The sequence below is a fragment of the Sinohyriopsis cumingii genome, chromosome 16, assembly GCF_028554795.1.
Source record: "Sinohyriopsis cumingii isolate HCF-2022 chromosome 16, ASM2855479v2, whole genome shotgun sequence".
Lineage (NCBI taxonomy): Eukaryota > Metazoa > Mollusca > Bivalvia > Unionida > Unionidae > Sinohyriopsis > Sinohyriopsis cumingii.
Window position 1 is genome coordinate 62,468,550 of NC_142976.1, and position 17,923 is coordinate 62,486,472.

General features: G+C 33.4%; 1 protein-coding gene across 4 annotated transcripts in view; it reads right to left on the bottom strand.

The window, feature by feature from the left end:
• Positions 1-4,401: 4,401 nt before the first annotated feature.
• Positions 4,402-17,923, bottom strand: part of LOC149780560 (uncharacterized) — a 34,881-nt gene continuing 21,359 nt past the window's right edge. For all 4 annotated transcript variants that reach the window (XM_089937598.1, XM_089937595.1, XM_089937596.1 and 1 more), the window contains exons 6-9: positions 16,586-16,765; positions 13,287-13,364; positions 9,962-10,082; positions 4,402-8,450 (exon numbers count right to left, since the gene is read on the bottom strand). In XM_089937598.1, the coding sequence (XP_089793724.1) occupies positions 8,002-8,450; positions 9,962-10,082; positions 13,287-13,364; positions 16,586-16,765 (828 nt within the window). In that variant the 3' untranslated portion in view covers positions 4,402-8,001. The remainder of the gene's footprint in view (positions 8,451-9,961; positions 10,083-13,286; positions 13,365-16,585; positions 16,766-17,923) is intronic.

Here is a 17,923-nt window from a genome sequence, read left to right on the forward strand (position 1 = left end):
AATAGTTCATGAAACCACTAAATTGATTTTTAGGTGGAATTAATAAATGCACACCCTCTTTTTGGTTACACATTGCAAGATCTGGCAGGTCTTGTGGGACGGAAGCAGTTATTGAAATAATGATTTTCGTTGAATTTTACCACTTTGCTTGTCTCATTACTGATTAAGCCCATAAAATTATATGGGCTTAATCAGTCACAAAAATTAATCTTATACTTGCTCAGCATTGCAGTATTGGAGACAATACACTTGTACATAATGTGGACATGGTTTATAGTGTTATAATGGGGGACATGGTTTATAATATTGTATACATGTACTTATCATCAGCATTGCCACACTGGGAGAGAATACACCTCCACGTAAAAGGGACATTGTTGATAATATTGTGTGCATGTTTTTATTATTAACAGTATTGTTGTAATTACTGTATAGAGGTCTTTATTATTATCAGCATTGCCATAATGGGAGAGAGAAACCTCCACATAATGGGGACATTGTTCATAATGTTGCATACATGTGTTCATTATTATCAGCATTGCCATAATGGGAGAGAGAAACCTCCATATAATGGGGACATTGTTCGTAATGTTGCATACACGTGTTTATTATTATCAACATTGCCATAATGGGAGAGAGAAACCTTCACATAATGGGGACATTGTTCATAATGTTGTATCCATGTGTTCATTTGTTTATAATGTTGCATACATGTGTTCATTATTATCAGCATTGCCACACAGGGAGAAATAATACACCTCCATGTAATGGGGACATTGTTGATAATATTGTATGCACATGTTTATCATCATCAGCACTGCCACACTGAGAGACACTACACTTCACAAAATGGGGACATTATTATATTGTATGCACATGTTTATCATCATCAGCACTGCCACACTGAGAGACACTACACTTCACAAAATGGGGACATTATTATATTGTATGCACATGTTTATCTTCATCAGCACTGCCACACTGAGAGACACTACACTTCACAAAATGGGGACATTATTATATTGTATGCACATGTTTATCATCATCAGCACTGCCACACTGAGAGACACTACACTTCACAAAATGGGGACATTATTATATTGTATGCACATGTTTATCATCATCAGCACTGCCACACTGAGAGACACTACACTTCACAAAATGGGGACATTATTATATTGTATACACATGTTTATTATTATTATGAGCTATAAATTCACACAATTTACTGCGATGATAATTTCTTAAGTACAGGGCCAGTTCAATGGAACCATGACCATGTCAGTGCCTTATAATAGGGGCAGTAGCATACTGAGCATATATATCTACAGTGAGGGACCACTATATTATGAATGAAAGCTCTTTATTTTCCGATATGTTCTAATACTACAACATGCACTCCTGTTAGCTTTATTTACATTGTGCAATGTGATTTATAAATTTTAATTAATAAAATAATTCTTCTGAAAAAAAGAAGAAAATTGAGGTCTTCTTAATATAAATACTTGTAATAATTTATCTTTCAGTCTTTGAAGATCAACCTGTATGCACCTTCTTGAATATACCAGGGGCATACAAATTTTATAAAATTGAGCATAGTGGAAAAAATTAGCATGGTAAAGATATCTTCATCACTGTCTGTGAAACATTAAATTTTTCCACTAATTCAGATAGACAGTTGGAGTTAACATCCAACAAAGAGTTATTTATCTTGTCACACCAATTTAATGATTCACAAATGCATTATACCTTGGAATTCCCAAGTGAGCAAAGAGAATGCTTTTTTCTTTTTTTTCTTTTAAACATTTGCGAATTATTAAATAGAACTACTATGCAAACATTATTATAGTTATTATGTTGCGATGAGAAACATGATATTCACACTAATCCATTTCATCATCCATAAGAAAATAGAAGTTGTGTAGATTGTTTCTGCACAGAGTACACTGCACCAACTGTTTACAATCCATAGCATAAGGGATGGTGCATCACAGTGACCATGTTTTGACATTAAAAAATAAGTTTGATCTGTATTTTCCAACAAATTGTGGGGCAATGGAATCCCCAGCATGAATAATTCAGAATTTCACAAACTTAAATTATTAGATATTATGAGGAGAGATTATCCAGTAAATTTTCCTTGTATACCATATATACTTCCTTATAAGCTGGGTCGAACTGCAGATAATGGTCTGTGTTGTTTGAACTGATTAATCCTAACAAGCTGTACAGACCCAGATCTGATGATGCATAATGTAATGGCAGATCTGGGTCTATTTAGTTGGACTTTACTTATAAATGAGTATATCTGGTAATATTTGTAATCTTTGATTTTATTATATCATACTTTTGAAATTAATATGAATAAGGCTCATTGGTGAGTGTGCCCACCTCCTGACCAGAAGGGTGTGGGTCCCAATCCTTCTCGGTGAAGGACAGGTCAGCTGTCATGTTGTATCTCTGGGCAAGATACTGTACTCCAATATTGCTTTGGTACAGTATAATCTTCCATGTAAAGTTGTATTTTGAAGGTTTTGTACCATTATGTATCGGCCAATTTATAGTCGGGGCCATCCATTTAGTACGTATGCAAAAATCTGGCAAAGCTTGACCACTCCCCCTCTCTGTACACATGCATACTTTTTTAACTACCACCCCCGCGTACATATGCTTGATGCTCCCCCCTCACGAATTCTATAGAACAGCCTATATTTAATCCATGCAGAAACAATCAAGGATTTATAACATTAACGTGTTTAATAAAACGGTCCACATACGTTGAATGTCTGGCTGCATCAAAGAAATGAGCGGCGTAACTGGCTCAGTTGAAGACCAATGTAGACAAATTATGGAGGTTTCACCCCCACCCCATACACAAGCGTATGCATTTATGTACTAAATGGACAATGCCAAATCTGTTCTATTATCCTTGTTAAACAAGATAAAGGATACTATAAAACAAGGCATTCTTGCATTTTAAGCTTTATTTAAGAAAGATAGCAACTATAGTACTGGTCTCGTTTGCAGTTTCTCTAATTTGTAATGAGATTCCTATAAGAAATACCATACTATCAATCAGAAAAACTATCATAGTAAAAAAAGTGAAACAGAGATTGTTTTTTAAAGTGATTGTTGTATGTTACGGACTTTAAAAAAAATTGTGTCCTGTGAAATCAAATGCTTTTTTGTAATTTAAATGTGGTATGCACTATTGATCACAATATTAAGGATGAAATGAAAATGCTTTCTAAGAATTCATTTGTATTGTGGGATTTTGTGCTTATTAAGAAGGATGAAAAGACTGGTTTCCACGAGTTCATTTATACAGTGGGATTTGGTACTTATTAAAGATGAAAAGACAATGTTTCTAAGAATTCATTTGTACTCTGGGATTTTGTACTTATTAAGGATGAAAAGACAATGGTTTCTAAGAATTCATTTGTATTGTGGGATTTTGTGCTTATTAAGGATGAAAAGACGATGGTTTCCAAGAATTCATTTGTATTGTGGGATTTTGTGCTTATTAAAGATGAAAAGACAATGGTTTCCAAGAATTCATTTGTATTGTGGGATTTTGTGCTTATTAAGGATGAAAAGACAATGGCTTCCAAGAGTTCATTTATACAGTGGGATTTGGTACTTATTAAAGATGAAAAGACAATGGTTTCCAAGAATTCATTTGTATTGTGGGATTTTGTGCTTATTAAGGATGAAAAGATGATGGTTTCTAAGAATTCATTTGTATTGTGGGATTTGGTACTTCATAAAAATGAAAAGACAATGTTTCTAAGAATTCATTTATACAGTGGGATTTTGTGCTTATTAAGGATGAAAAGACAATGGTTTCCAAGACTTTATTTTATTTTTATACAGTGGGATTTTGTACTTATTAAAGATGAAAAGATGATGGTTTCTAAGAATTCATTTGTATTGTGGGATTTGGTACTTATTAAAGATGAAAAGACAATGGTTTCTAAGAATTCATTTATACAGTGGGATTTTGTGCTTATTAAGGATGAAAAGACAATGGTTTCTTCCAAGAGTTCATTTATACAGTGGGATTTGGTACTTATTAAAGATGAAAAAACGATGGTTTCTAAGAATTCATTTGTATTGTGGGATTTTGTACTTATTAAAGATGAAAAGACTGGTTTCTAAGAATTCATTTGTATTGTGGGATTTTGTACTTATTAAGAATGGAAAGACGATGGTTGCTAAGAATTTGTTTGTATTGTGGGATTGGGTACTTATTAAGACCAATGATCCTCTTCAATTATATTAATGGACTTCAGTTTCATGCTAGTGTGTTTGTATGCAGTATGATATACCCACAAAAAAATGAAATAATCACCTGACAAATTAAAATTGTACAGGTATTTGATGCAAAATAATAACAACCACTATATAATCAATTTTAATAGAGGTAAATATTTCACAACCAATAATTAAAACAGCAGTAGGATTATCTATATCTCAATTAAAACACCAAAATGAATTGCTACCTAGTAAGTCAATTGCTAATTAATAGCAATAATGCAAAGCATATTTTACCATTGTTCATATGAATCATGGATGCCTAACTTCCATTATCATTCCGAAAAAGCAAAAGAAAGAGTCAACAATGTGATGCATTTACAAGTGAACATGTTTGAATGCAACAATGGTAATGGGTTAAAAACATAATCATGCTGGCAACTACAAATAATTCTTACAGGATGGATTTGGTAACTGCAAACAATTCTTGCAGGATAAATTTTAAGTAATTTTCAATTTCTAAATATCATAAAAATATTAATATATTAATCATTTTTAGTTCTACTTGTCATAGACCAGAAGAGCTTATTGATGGTCAGTAATCCATCTGTCAGCTGTTAACACAAATTTGTTATCACTACTAATCCTAAACTTGTTCACAGATGCCATGAAACTTTACATTCATCCCATAGTCCAGTTGGTCCTAAATGAAAATGGTAAAGCTTGGACATCCAATATGGCTACCACAGTAGCCATCTTGAAAGCCTTCTTATTGCTACTCCTCCTGAATGGAAAGCTGTCTAGTCTGACCTAGATGAAAATGGTGCTATTCACATATTCGATATGGCTGCCACCTTGACAATCTTGTTATTTCTACTTTTGAATAAATTTTCACATCAGCATATGGATTTTACTAAAATACTTTTTAGGCTGTCTAGTTGGCAATATATATATAAAAGATATCTTACTTAATATTGTATATATGTTGTAAAGTATAAAAGAAAATGTGCATATCATGGTTTCCTGGTTTTTCTTTTTGGCCAGTTGAGCATCAATCCCTTCTAGGAACTGTTGTTAATATATTATCTATTATGCTATATATACTTGTGCCATAGTGTAGAATTTCGTATTGTCAAAGTTAAAACGCTTACCTCAGGACTAGAAAGGCACTTGTGAAAAGGAAGGTGTTTGTTATTTAAACTGGCAATTTAACGATTCACAAGCAAGAATATGTAAGAGATGATGCAAAATAAGGATTATTCAATAACGATAAAAATTAAAGCATTTTTTGAAGTAAAAATATGCAATAAATATAAAATCCAGTTAAGATCTTAAGTTGCATTTAATATGACACAGATCTGTCCTTCTTGCATTCATTATATCTTCAAATTTTCTGAAAAGGTTAATATTCAGTCCAGATCATCCATGTGTATCCAAAATCTGCATGTATAAGTCACTGTTCTATATAGACCAAAATATCTATGGAATCCTTTTTTTTGGTGGTCTCATTCCTCATTAATCCACGCACAAAGGGATGGGAGGAAAACATAAATTAATGGACTTATTTTAGAATAATAGATGTCATTTGTCATTTTTAGCTCAAGCAAGTTTATGCTTTGGTCCTTCACCTGTCATGCATCATTCCACATCTGCTGAGAATTGCTATTTACCAATTCTTCTCAAATGTCAACTGACCAATGTGCACATGATTTTATAGAAAGCATTCTGGCATCAAGGCTTTTCAAAATTTGTTTAAATAATGTAAATCTAGCACCCACTAAAACTGCCATTACTTAAAGAGAAAAAATTGAAACTTCTTTTCAAAAACTGTAAAATAAATTCACTAAATTTTACAGAGCACATCATGGCATGAAGGTCTTTTAAATTTGTTCAAATGATTCCAAATCTGACATCAAGTAAGGAGACCACTACTAAAAACATAAAACCTTTTGACAACTTGTTAAATCATGCTCAACAGAATTTTGATCAAATTTTTACTGAAAGAATCCTGTCAAATATATACAAATTATGACAACCCATCATCAAATCTGGCAACCATTCCACCATTACTATAAATATAAAAATCTTGAAACATCTTGTTCTTAAAAAACAAAATTTATTCCAAAGAACTGTTCCAAATTTTATAGAAAGCACCCTGGCATAAAATGTTTTAAAATCTGAACAACTTATGCTGATTCAAGATTAAATATGACTGCCATTACTAAAAATAGAGAAGCATTTACAAAGCTGCTCAGCAGAATTTGATCAACTTTAACAGAAAGCATCCTGGCATAAAAGCCATTCAGTATCACACAAATATTATTGATCTGCCATCAAATGTGGACAAAAATATAAAACAACAGATAAACCAGGAAACAACTATTTTCATTGGTAGAAACTCGTGTGGAAAGCATCCTCTTGACCTTTATTTCTTGGCCAACTGCTCTTGCATTTCTCTGTCAATCAGATGTCAGCCAGGTGACAAGCCCAACTAGGGTCTCTTGTTTATGTCTAAAAGATTCTATGATTTCATTAAAGTGAAAAAATTACAAGGTAAAAACATTTTCTAGAAAGATGCTTCCCAGTGATTACTAAGCCTTGATACTCCAATAAAGAAGAAAAAAATCACATGGAATAGATAATATCCTGTCTTCCAATGGAAAGGAAAACTAGGCCAAGAAAAATGTCAACTACCCAGATGTATCAGGATGCAATAATTTTGTACAGATACTTGGCATCTTGGATAATCAATAAAATATTTTTCAGCAAATACTGATGACTAAAATACCCCAGTATACAGCGATTTGATTTGAAGCATACATTTGACAGTGTAAATATCCTTTAAAAAAATCAGTACAGTGAAATAAAATTCTGTCAAAATCATTTTGGAAGAAAGCTGCTTAACTTGAGACTTAATGTTAACTGGAATTTACAAATCAAAAGTTAAAAAATTGTGCAACAAGGAAAATCAGTTTTGCATTTTTCAAGATTAATTAATGTTCATATTTAATGACTAGGTCAAAAATAAAGGTAAATCACAGTTATTAAGGAATTAATTAAGTCAATCTTAATCAAGCTTTAAATGCATTTCTGTCAATTCCAACTAGGTGCATGTTTATTATAGCAATCACTTTGATATTTATATGTCCATACAGCTGTCCATATATCTGTCCGGACATAAGATTAGGTTCAGCATAAAAGTTTTTTACTTTTATATTTATAATTTCTAGCTGTATAAAAGGTGGATTTTACAAAAATGGGGTTGTCTAGTAATGACTAGGAATGCTAAATTTGCCCTTTCCCTTGTAAATAAGTGAGCAGAGCAGTTGTGTTAATTGAAGTTAATTACTTTTAAACACAACTTTGCCAAAATCTTTATGACAAGAAAAGATAAAGGATATCTAATGTAAAAATGTAATGCTTTACTAAATTAAAATTTTTCTTTAAATGAAGTGCATGTGAGAAATGATGTTAGAAGAAACACTAGTCATACCAACTAAAAAATATAATAGGTTCGTGTGTGTGGATGATAGATGGTATTTGCCATGTAAAACAGATTTTTGTGTATTACTATTAAATTTGTTTAGCTCTATAAGTATCTTTGTGGGGGGGGGGGAACATGATACCCTAAGAACTTGTTATCATAGTAAAATGCCAAATGACTTTTATGTTATGAACAACAAACAGGACAGGTCTGGTGACATTTAAATATGGTTTGGCAGTTTGCCGTCATACATTGTTCCAATACTAGAACACCATCCCTCCCTCAGAGATGCCAATTTTCTTCTGCAGTTCAATGGCTGTCTTTCTGAAATTTTCTTCCATTTCACTCATCTTCTTCAGATCATCCGCAAACTTATTGACGGCTTCTGGTCGCCTGACGTAGACCATCATAGGAGGCTTAGACCGCGTAACCTCTTCATCCTGCTCCTCTTGACTGTTTATTGCCTCTGATAACTCGGTCTCCCTATTCTCATCCTGTTGCTGCTGCTGAATCTCCTGGTCTCCCTCAAGTTGAGCAGCATCATCCTGCTTTGAATTCTGCCGTTCCAACCTTTTCCTGCCACTATCATTACGCTCCTTTCTGTGTTGTCCTGAGTTTAGCCTGCCTCTTGGCCCAGCAGATTTGGGCTTAAGACTAACAGGCCTGGTTGTTTCATACTTCAAAGGTCTTACTGGTTTCTCTGTCAGGAACACTTAAAGATAATATGCATTCACTGTCAATCTCAGAATTTAAACCTACAAATCTAGTGAGGAAAATAATGTTCGATTTCAGAATACCTGGGGATGGATTTTAATAGCTGCCATTTCTTATGTGAACAGACAAACCTGTGAATGCTTCCTAAACAAAGAACCCTGACATAAATTTTGTCTATAACTTTATTTTTAATATCCCATGTTCTAGAGTAAAGTGATCACACACCATTTCTTTTCTCTCTCTTGCACATCTGCACACATTGGCTTGACTTAGACTGGGTAAAGTCATAATAAAAAAGTTAACATTTTTGCCCATGATTTGCAAACATTTCAGTTAACATGCTGAAATGAAAGATTTGGATAAATTTTAAGGATGCTAAAATAATGTGATTTACAGGTAATTTTGTAAATTCAAAATTATTCTCAAACGTAAATACTCTATATATTGTGAGTGGAAACTGAATTTTTGAAAATATTTTTGCACAAATTTTTTTATTATTAAAGATAGTTTAAGGATATATTTAGTAGATCATTAATTTACAAAAATGTTGTCTCTCAACTTTGTCCCATTGATTAAATTTCTTCAACATTCAGTGAAACAAGAACAAAATTAGTGATTTCCAGTGGTGCTGCCCTTTTATATTGTTGATGACCATTATAAAAACCATATTTTAGTGATGCTGATGATCAAAATCACTTACTTCCTTTTTGGGCAATAATGAAATATTCTAAAACCCAAATGAAAGGACCAATGGTTCTAAAAGACCACTTGTCATAAAAGATGCAACATTTTTTCATGAATGGATTAATTTGTTGTATGATGTCATGACCTCTAATGAGAAAACACTTTTTATTGGCAGCATGAGTAAAAACTCTTTATTGGTAGCATGAGTAGTCTCCCATCAAGAGTATTCTCAGTGCTGAAAATCAATTTTATAAATTTTCAACTTGTACTTACTTTATTTAAAGAAACAATACAATTGAAATTGAGATTAACTTTTTTACTAAGTGTACAGAACCAGTATGAGGTATTCTGCTGACTGTTTGATTCACCAATCAAATTACAGCTTTCATATTTCTGAAAATGAAAACACAATTCAGAACTTATTGTTACAAACGATACACTCTCCTTGTCACCAAATGCAACACTCTGTCTGATAGGCTACTAAAAATAAGTGGACCAGGAATTCTAAAGGTCACCAGAACACTGACTTTTTGATGTCTGTCAGATCTCAGTCGTATAAGAGACCTTGATTTTAATCAGATTGTATGAGGAAATAAAAATTATACAGTGGAGCTTATTTAAACAATAATAACTGAGTATTATTATTCTAAAAACAAATTTTATTGAAGACAAGAGAAAATTAAAACCCAATTACATAGTTTTCGAACTTGAATCATAGCTATCTTAAAAGTGGAATATTACTAACTTGAAGACTGCTATAAATCTTTTCAGAAATATGATTTGACTTCAGTAGTACTTTTAATTATATATGATTTAAAAATTTACCAGCTGATCTAGGACGGCCATCTTTAATGGTGGATGGCATGCCAGCAGTAGCAGAACGAGGTTTACTTTCTGTTTCCTGTCCTTCTGGACCAAATATGGTGTCTGGGTCAAATAAATTGTTCTGAAAAACAAAATATCTTAAATTTCAGATGTATTTTATGTAAGTTTGCATCCACCCCAATGTTCACTTTCAGCTCTACTGGTCATAGACCAGTAAGGTTTATGCTATGGACTTTCATGCAGTGTCAAGTCTTGTCCTGGATTCCTAAAAATTATTTTTGACCAGAAGAGAATCAGTCCCATCAAGGGACTCTTGTATTTTTATTCATTAGAATATTTTGCCCTCATACGTAGTTGTCTTGTACACCAACAATTGTTCAAAGTAGTATTTCAAATATGGTGTGATTAACTCTATAGGTATATTTAGTCATGTTGAACTACAAAACTCACCAACATAGTTTCTTGGTCCCTTTCATGTCCAAGTTATTGAGATTCCACTATGGTGGGAAATAAAGTGTCTGAGTTAAAGGAGGTATTATTTTCATTTTGCATATATATGTAATTAAACAGATTTAAAAATATTGGAAAAACAAGACCATTTCAGAAAACTTGTAACTCCTTTAAGAAGTAATTACATCAATAAAGCCATGAAAGCTGAAAAGAAACTGGAGACTAATACAGTAACTGAACACAGAATGCTGCAATGAATACTAACTGTAGTCGAACTTGACCATCACTTAAGTGCATTCAGTTATTAATGCTTTGTTCAATACTGAAAGAAGTGTATTCAATCTTTTTACATCAAGAAATTTTTCAGTGAAAAAAAACTGAAAACTGGTCCTTGGTAGTACCATATTTACTTGCTTAAAAGCCATGACCAAATTACAATGATATAAACCCTAATCTGCCATCATATAATGCACCAGCAGATCAAAGTGCACATTGCTTGTTTTACTGATTACTCATAACAAACTGCACTGATCCAGATATACTGGTACATTATGTGATCTTGGTCTCTGCAGTTTGTAGTTGCATCTGATGTACTGCGCAAAGAAGTATGTACAGTAGTAGGTCAACGTGAAAAACAATGGGTGTAGGCACGTAACTAGTTTTCCTTGGATTCAAGAGGGCGTCGTTCGATCACCAGCTGAGTCATACCAAAGACTTAAAAATTGGTATTAACAGCTGCCTCACTTGGCCTCAGCATTAAGAGGTTAGTATTAGGACTGGTCGGCCTGGTGTCAGGATAATGTGACTGGGTGGGACATCATGCTTCATGTCTGCAACTTGATGCCCCCGTGCTAGGCATCACTATAAACTGCCACACTGCAGACATTGTAGTGATATGACTGAAATATTGTTAAAGCTACGTTAAAAATCCAAATCATACACACACAGAGAACTAGTTTTGTCAGTATGATCATATCACTGTAATGCAACTCTTGTGATCTGATTTTATCATGGGAAACAACATATTTTAGCATTGTGTGAAACAATTTTATAATATCAATTTCTAATAGGCTAATTTTTTCATACTTTGTTGAGATATTCTGAATGATATCAGATTTTGAAAATGGACAAACATGTATATGTTACTAAGCCTGAGATAAACATAATACAACCATATTCTGCAAATTTGAATAAAAGTATGTCAAATGTAATGGAGGTACCAGTATGCAACCTATATTATTTTCTTAATTTTGAGAAGTAAACTTGCCCTTTCATTGTGAAACTGTAGAATCTAATAAGCAAATGTATAACTGCCTAACCCAATATGATGGCGTTGTAACAGCCGTGTTAAAATGACATGTTAGTCCGAAATCCAAGCTAACCTAAGATTATTTTATGCTGTGCGAAAAATTTATTGCTTTACTGAAAGATATAAAAAACTTAGTTCATATAATTATTCACTTTATTATCTATAAAATTATTTTTCATGGGTTACAAATGGTTTTGAATTTTTGTTTACTATCAATCACAAATTTTAAAACCCAGCAAAGAACATTCCTGTTATGGAAATAACTGTACTTTCTGCTATCAAACACAAATTAAAAAATCCATAAAAAAATGTTCCTTCTGTGGAAACAACTGTACTTCTTGCTATCAACTACAAATTTAAAATCTAATAATGAATGTTCCATCTGTGGAAACAACCATAAATTTAAAACCCAATAATATAAGATTGTTCCTTCTGTGGAAACAACTGTACTTCCTGTTATCAACCCCAAATTTAAAACTCAGAGTGTTCCTTCTTTGGAAACAACTGTACTTCTTCATTAATCCATGAATTTAACTATGTGTGAAAAAACATCTTCATGCAAACACAAAAACCGATACACATGAAAATAAATGAATTCACAGTATTTCTTTCTGTATATGACTATTTTCTTTAAACAACATTAATTTACAAAGAATTTTTCTCTCTCCACTTTATTGATGCTGTAAAACCTGCTATACACAGGTCATATATTAATGCATACATTCCAACTTAAATTTAATATTGTGCCAAAATAATGATACATTAAAGTGTTTGCGATATTGGATAGTTTTGGCGAGACGAAAGTACAATTGGATGAGCTTTTTGAGCTCCATGTACTTTGGGTGAGATCACGATATCCAATAATACAAACATTACAGTTGATTTATTATATACCCTATAACTAAAAATAATAAATTATGCTTAAAATTTACGTCCCAAATTTAAAATGAATAGAACATAAATATATTATATGACATGATTTTATATAATGCTACATTATGATGTATCTGATTTAATGTTATGTTACACAGCAACAAGTTTTTTGGGTCCTGTGTGTGTCTAACAGCACCCAATAAGTGCTTGGTGACACCAAGTAAATGCTTAGTGATGCCCAATAAATGCTTGGTGATATCAAATATGTGCTTGGTGACACACAATTAATGCTTGGTGACACCCAATAAGTGCTTGGTGACACTGAATAAGTGCTTGGTGACATCCAATAAATGCTTAGTAACACTGAAAAAATGCTTGGTGACACCCAATAAGTGCTTGGTGACACTGAATAAGTGCTTGGTGACATCCAATAAATGCTTAGTAACACTGAAAAAATGCTTGGTGACATCCAATAAGTGCTTGGTCATCCAATAAGTGCTTAGTGACACTGAAAAATGTTTGTTGATATTTGGAGAGTGGAAAATTTACTGGAACATCCCACAAAATGCAACTACAGTCATGAGCTAGTTATGTAATAATGACATTTGTCACTAGAGTCGTTTTCCAATATACTTATAAATAGTTGCATTATTTCTTAAGTTAGGACAACAACAAAAATCATTTGCTCTTTACCTGTTTATATCGTCTTGGATCATCAAAAGGTATCCTGGGTTCATGCCTTTGTTCTGTCTCCTGTGTCATTTTGTATAACTGAAAAACAAAACATACACAATGATCACCATACTTTCTTAGTTCCAAAGCACAGTCACTATATCACAGGATGTCTATACAGTGCTATTTACTATATCACAGGATGTCTATACAGTGCTAAAGCACAATTACTATATCACAGGATGTCTATACAGTGCTAAAGCACAGGTACTATATCACAGGTCATCTATACAGTGCTAAAACACATGTACTATATCACAGGTCTATACAGTGCTAAAGCACAGGTACTATATCACAGGATGTCTTTACAGTGCTAAAGCACAGGTACTATATCACAGGTCATCTATACAGTGCTAAAGCACTGTCACTATATCACAGGATGTCTATACAGTGCTAAAGCACAGGTACTGTATCACAGGTCATCTATACAGTGCTAAAACATGTACTATATCACAGGTCTATACAGTGCTAAAGCACAGGTACTACATCACAGTTTGTCTAAACAGTGCTATGTACTATATCGCAGGTTGTCTATACAGTGCTAAAGTACAGGTACTATATCACAGGTCATATATACAGTGCTAAAACACATGTACTATATCGCAGGTCTATACAGTGCTAAAACACATGTACTATATCACAGGTCTATACAGTGCTAAAACACATGTACTATATCACAGGTCTATACAGTGCTAAATCACAGGTTGTCTAAACAAAGCTGAAGTTTTATGATTTTGATCTAATAACTTTTTTGTTGTGTTTAACATTCATGTTGTTCACTGGACATTGTCCATATCTGTGGCCTAAATATATGAAGTCTGAATATATTTTATTTTTGTTAAGAGTGAAAGATCACTATTATAGCAAATATAATCCACTATATAGTATCATGCTTTCATAATGGTGAAATAACAGTTCTGTATTCTCATATGCTCTGTGAGGTCTCTGTAAAATAAGGGTCTTGTAAAAACATATAGTCTTGTATTTCCAATGGTTCAGTGAGATCTCAGTCAAACAAGCGTAAAAATGTATTATTTTGTATTCTCAATTGTCTCTTTGAGATTACTGTCAAATAAGGGTCTGGTGAAAAACTAGTCTCATTCTCTCAAACGGCTCTCTGAGATCTCTTTCAAATGAGGGTCTGGTGAAAATAATAATATGGAAACAAATTTTCATTGTTATGCAATATAAAGTTTTTTACCAAAAATCTGAAAAAAGTTATCTGACTAGCTGAAATGAGGTGATATTGAACAAGACAAGAATAACCAAGAAACAAAAAGTCCTTGTAAGGAACTGATGCTCTACTGGGTGAAATGAATTTCCAAGACTTTTCAACTTCTAAGTGTTGCAACCATCTCTTATATTCTTCAGCGATAACAAGATGTTCAAATTAGCTGCTGAGTGGGACATATTGTTTGTCAGATTGGCACAGTTTTCATTTAGTACCAAACAGACATCATTAGAAGTCTTCTGGTGAAAACCCTATATCAATAACAATATTTTCAAGATGGCCATGATGTTGCCCATATTGAGAGTCAATCTGCATCTACATGTGTAAGAACTCTCTGATGAAAACCCATGGGTTCCATTAAGCATGTAATGGTAATACTATGTATAACTGATTCCACTATTGGTAACCTCACCTTTAACAGAAGACTTTCATGACTTTAAGGAGCAGTGTTAAAGTGAGAATCATTGTATATAAAAAAAATACTGTAGACCATATCTTTCATTTCATAATGCACCAGTAGATCTGGGTCTATACTGTTCATTTTACTTGTGTATATACAAACATTGTAAACCCATATCTTCCATTTCATAATGCAGCAATAGATATGGGTCTACAATGTTCATTTTACTTGTGATTTCAAGTGAACATCATGAACCCTGATCTGCAGGTGCAATCTGTGACAGCAGATCTGTTAGATTATTTCTGAAATATATAGAGTTGCAACCCCTACCTGACTACACCGTATTGTTGGCTAGATTTAAGACTTGCAAATATGTAGGAAATTAGTTATTTTGACATTTTTGTTCAGGTGACAGGCATATTTACCCCTGATAATTGCAGTAATAAATGGTTTTATTTTCAAAATTATGCTTAGCATTGTTTGTTGTGTGTTTGACAGACACATTGGCCATTCATGTAAAGATACATTTCACTATCTGTATTAATAATTATATAAAAAGAATGGGCTAATTTTAAACTGAAAATTTTATTGTTCTGTACATTATAAAAGAGAAATGTCTCTCTGACTCTCTCTCTCTCTCTCTCTCTCTCTCTATATATATATATATATATATATATATATATATATATATATATATATATATATATATATATATATATATATATATGTATATGTATAGCAAAATGTGTTGGGTTTTAATGTTGACTTTTGTGTGCATCCTAATAATGGATGTGCTGCAAACTACATACTCAATCACTTCATGTGTATTTTTGCTGTTGTTGTGGGGGGGGGTGTATTTCAAATCCAATCATTTATAAGATGTAAAATATAAGAGACGATTCAACTCCATCACATCCCTCACACTATTTATATTCAATTTAATCTGAAGCTGTGCACTACATGTTGCAACTGTATGATGATTATAACATACTATTGTCGTTGAAATGAAGAGTTACTTCCCATGGTTTTTGTCTGTTCTCGTTTATTTGCAAAGCTTGCTTAATTACATATTTTTTCTTGGAAGAAAAATGATGTAATTAAGTGGGATGCACTGCACTTTATGTATGACATATGCCAGTGCTGTCCAACCTGCAGCCCGCAGGCTGATTTTAAATGGCCCACCAGAGCGCGAGCAGTTATACAGTCCTTGCTTTTCAGTTTTCTGCTGTGGCTCTCAGCTTCAAGAAAAACATTTTTCAGTGACCCATGGTGTCAAAAAGGTTGGACAGCACTGACATATGCCATGATTGGACAATGTGTCACTTAATTTCAAAACAAAGGCATTAGTCTAAAAGTACTTAAGAAAAGTGAAATTACCTAGATTTAAAAAAAAAACACTGAGTCCTTTATTCTGAATGGTATGATATCTTTCCTAGTTATAACTTAAGCAAAATTGAGAAATATTACAAAACATTACAGGTCTGTGAAGGTAATAAAACGCAACCTGTATGACAATAAAAAGATACCTGAGAGGGTGGAAGTTTTCGGGAAATATAACAAATCTTGAATGACACATGTTTGAATTCAACCAATGACAGATGGGATATTAAAACTGTGGTATAATAATACATTGTTAGCAGGAGAGTTGATGTTTAACTGGCTGCCAGCAGGTGAAGAATGTGGCTGCAACAAGGCCTCCACTGTTAAATCTACATGTTCCACCATCTCCGAGGCTGTCCGGGGAACTTTTTGGTAAGCAGATTTGGGACGCTGCAAAATCCTGCTCTCGGACTTTGATCTTTGTCTTGTCTGAAAAAGAAGACAAGTGGTACAAATAATCTATAACTGGTATCAGATACATTTTTAACTCGTGTGTGTTGCAATGTCCTGAAATCTGATTTTGAGGAATTTTAGGAAATCTGATTTGCATTTTCAAGTGTACTCATTTCAAATTTAACCATCCCATATTGTCCATATATATTGCACTCTGATCAAAGAACAGCAGAGCACAAAATCTGCTATTGGTTTTCTGCACTAATAGATCTGGGTCTGTGCTAATAAATCTATGTCTGTGCTAATAAATCTGGGTCTGTATGGATGGATCTGGGTCTGTGCTAATGGATATTGGTGTGTGCTAATAAATTTGGGTCTGATGATGGATCTGGGTCTAAACTAATAGATCTGGATCTGTGCTAATAAATCTGGGTCAATGCTAATATATTTGGGTCTGTGCTAACAGATCTGTGTCTGTGCTAATGGATCTGGGTCTAAACTAACAGATCTGTGTCTGTACTAATGGATCTGGGTCTAAACTAACAGGTCTGTGTCTGTACTAATGGATCTAGGTCTACACTAACATGTGTCTGTACTAATGGATCTGGGTCTAAACTAACATATCTGTGTCTGTACTAATGGATCTGGGTCTACACTAACAGATCTGTGTCTGTACTAATGGATCTGGTCTAAACTAACAGATCTGTGTCTGTACTAATGGATCTGGGTCTAAACTAACATATGTGTCTGTACTAATGGATCTGGGTCTAAACTAACAGATCTGTGCCTGTACTAATGGATCTGGGTATGCACTAACAGATCTGTGTCTGTACTAATGGATATAGGTCTACACTAACATATGTGTCTGTACTAATGGATCTGGGTCTAAACTAACAGATCTGTGTCTGTACTAATGGATCTGGGTCTAAACTAACAGATCTGTGCCTGTACTAATGGATCTGGGTATACACTAACAGATCTGTGTCTGTGCTAATGGATATGGGTCTAAACTAACAGATCTGTGTCTGTACTAATGGATCTGGTCTAAACTAACAGATCTGTGTCTGTACTAATGGATCTAGGTCTACACTAACATATCTGTGTCTGTACTAATGGCTCTAGGTCTACACTAACATGTGTCTGTACTAATGGATCTGGGTCTAAACTAACAGATCTGTGTCTGTGCTAATGGAT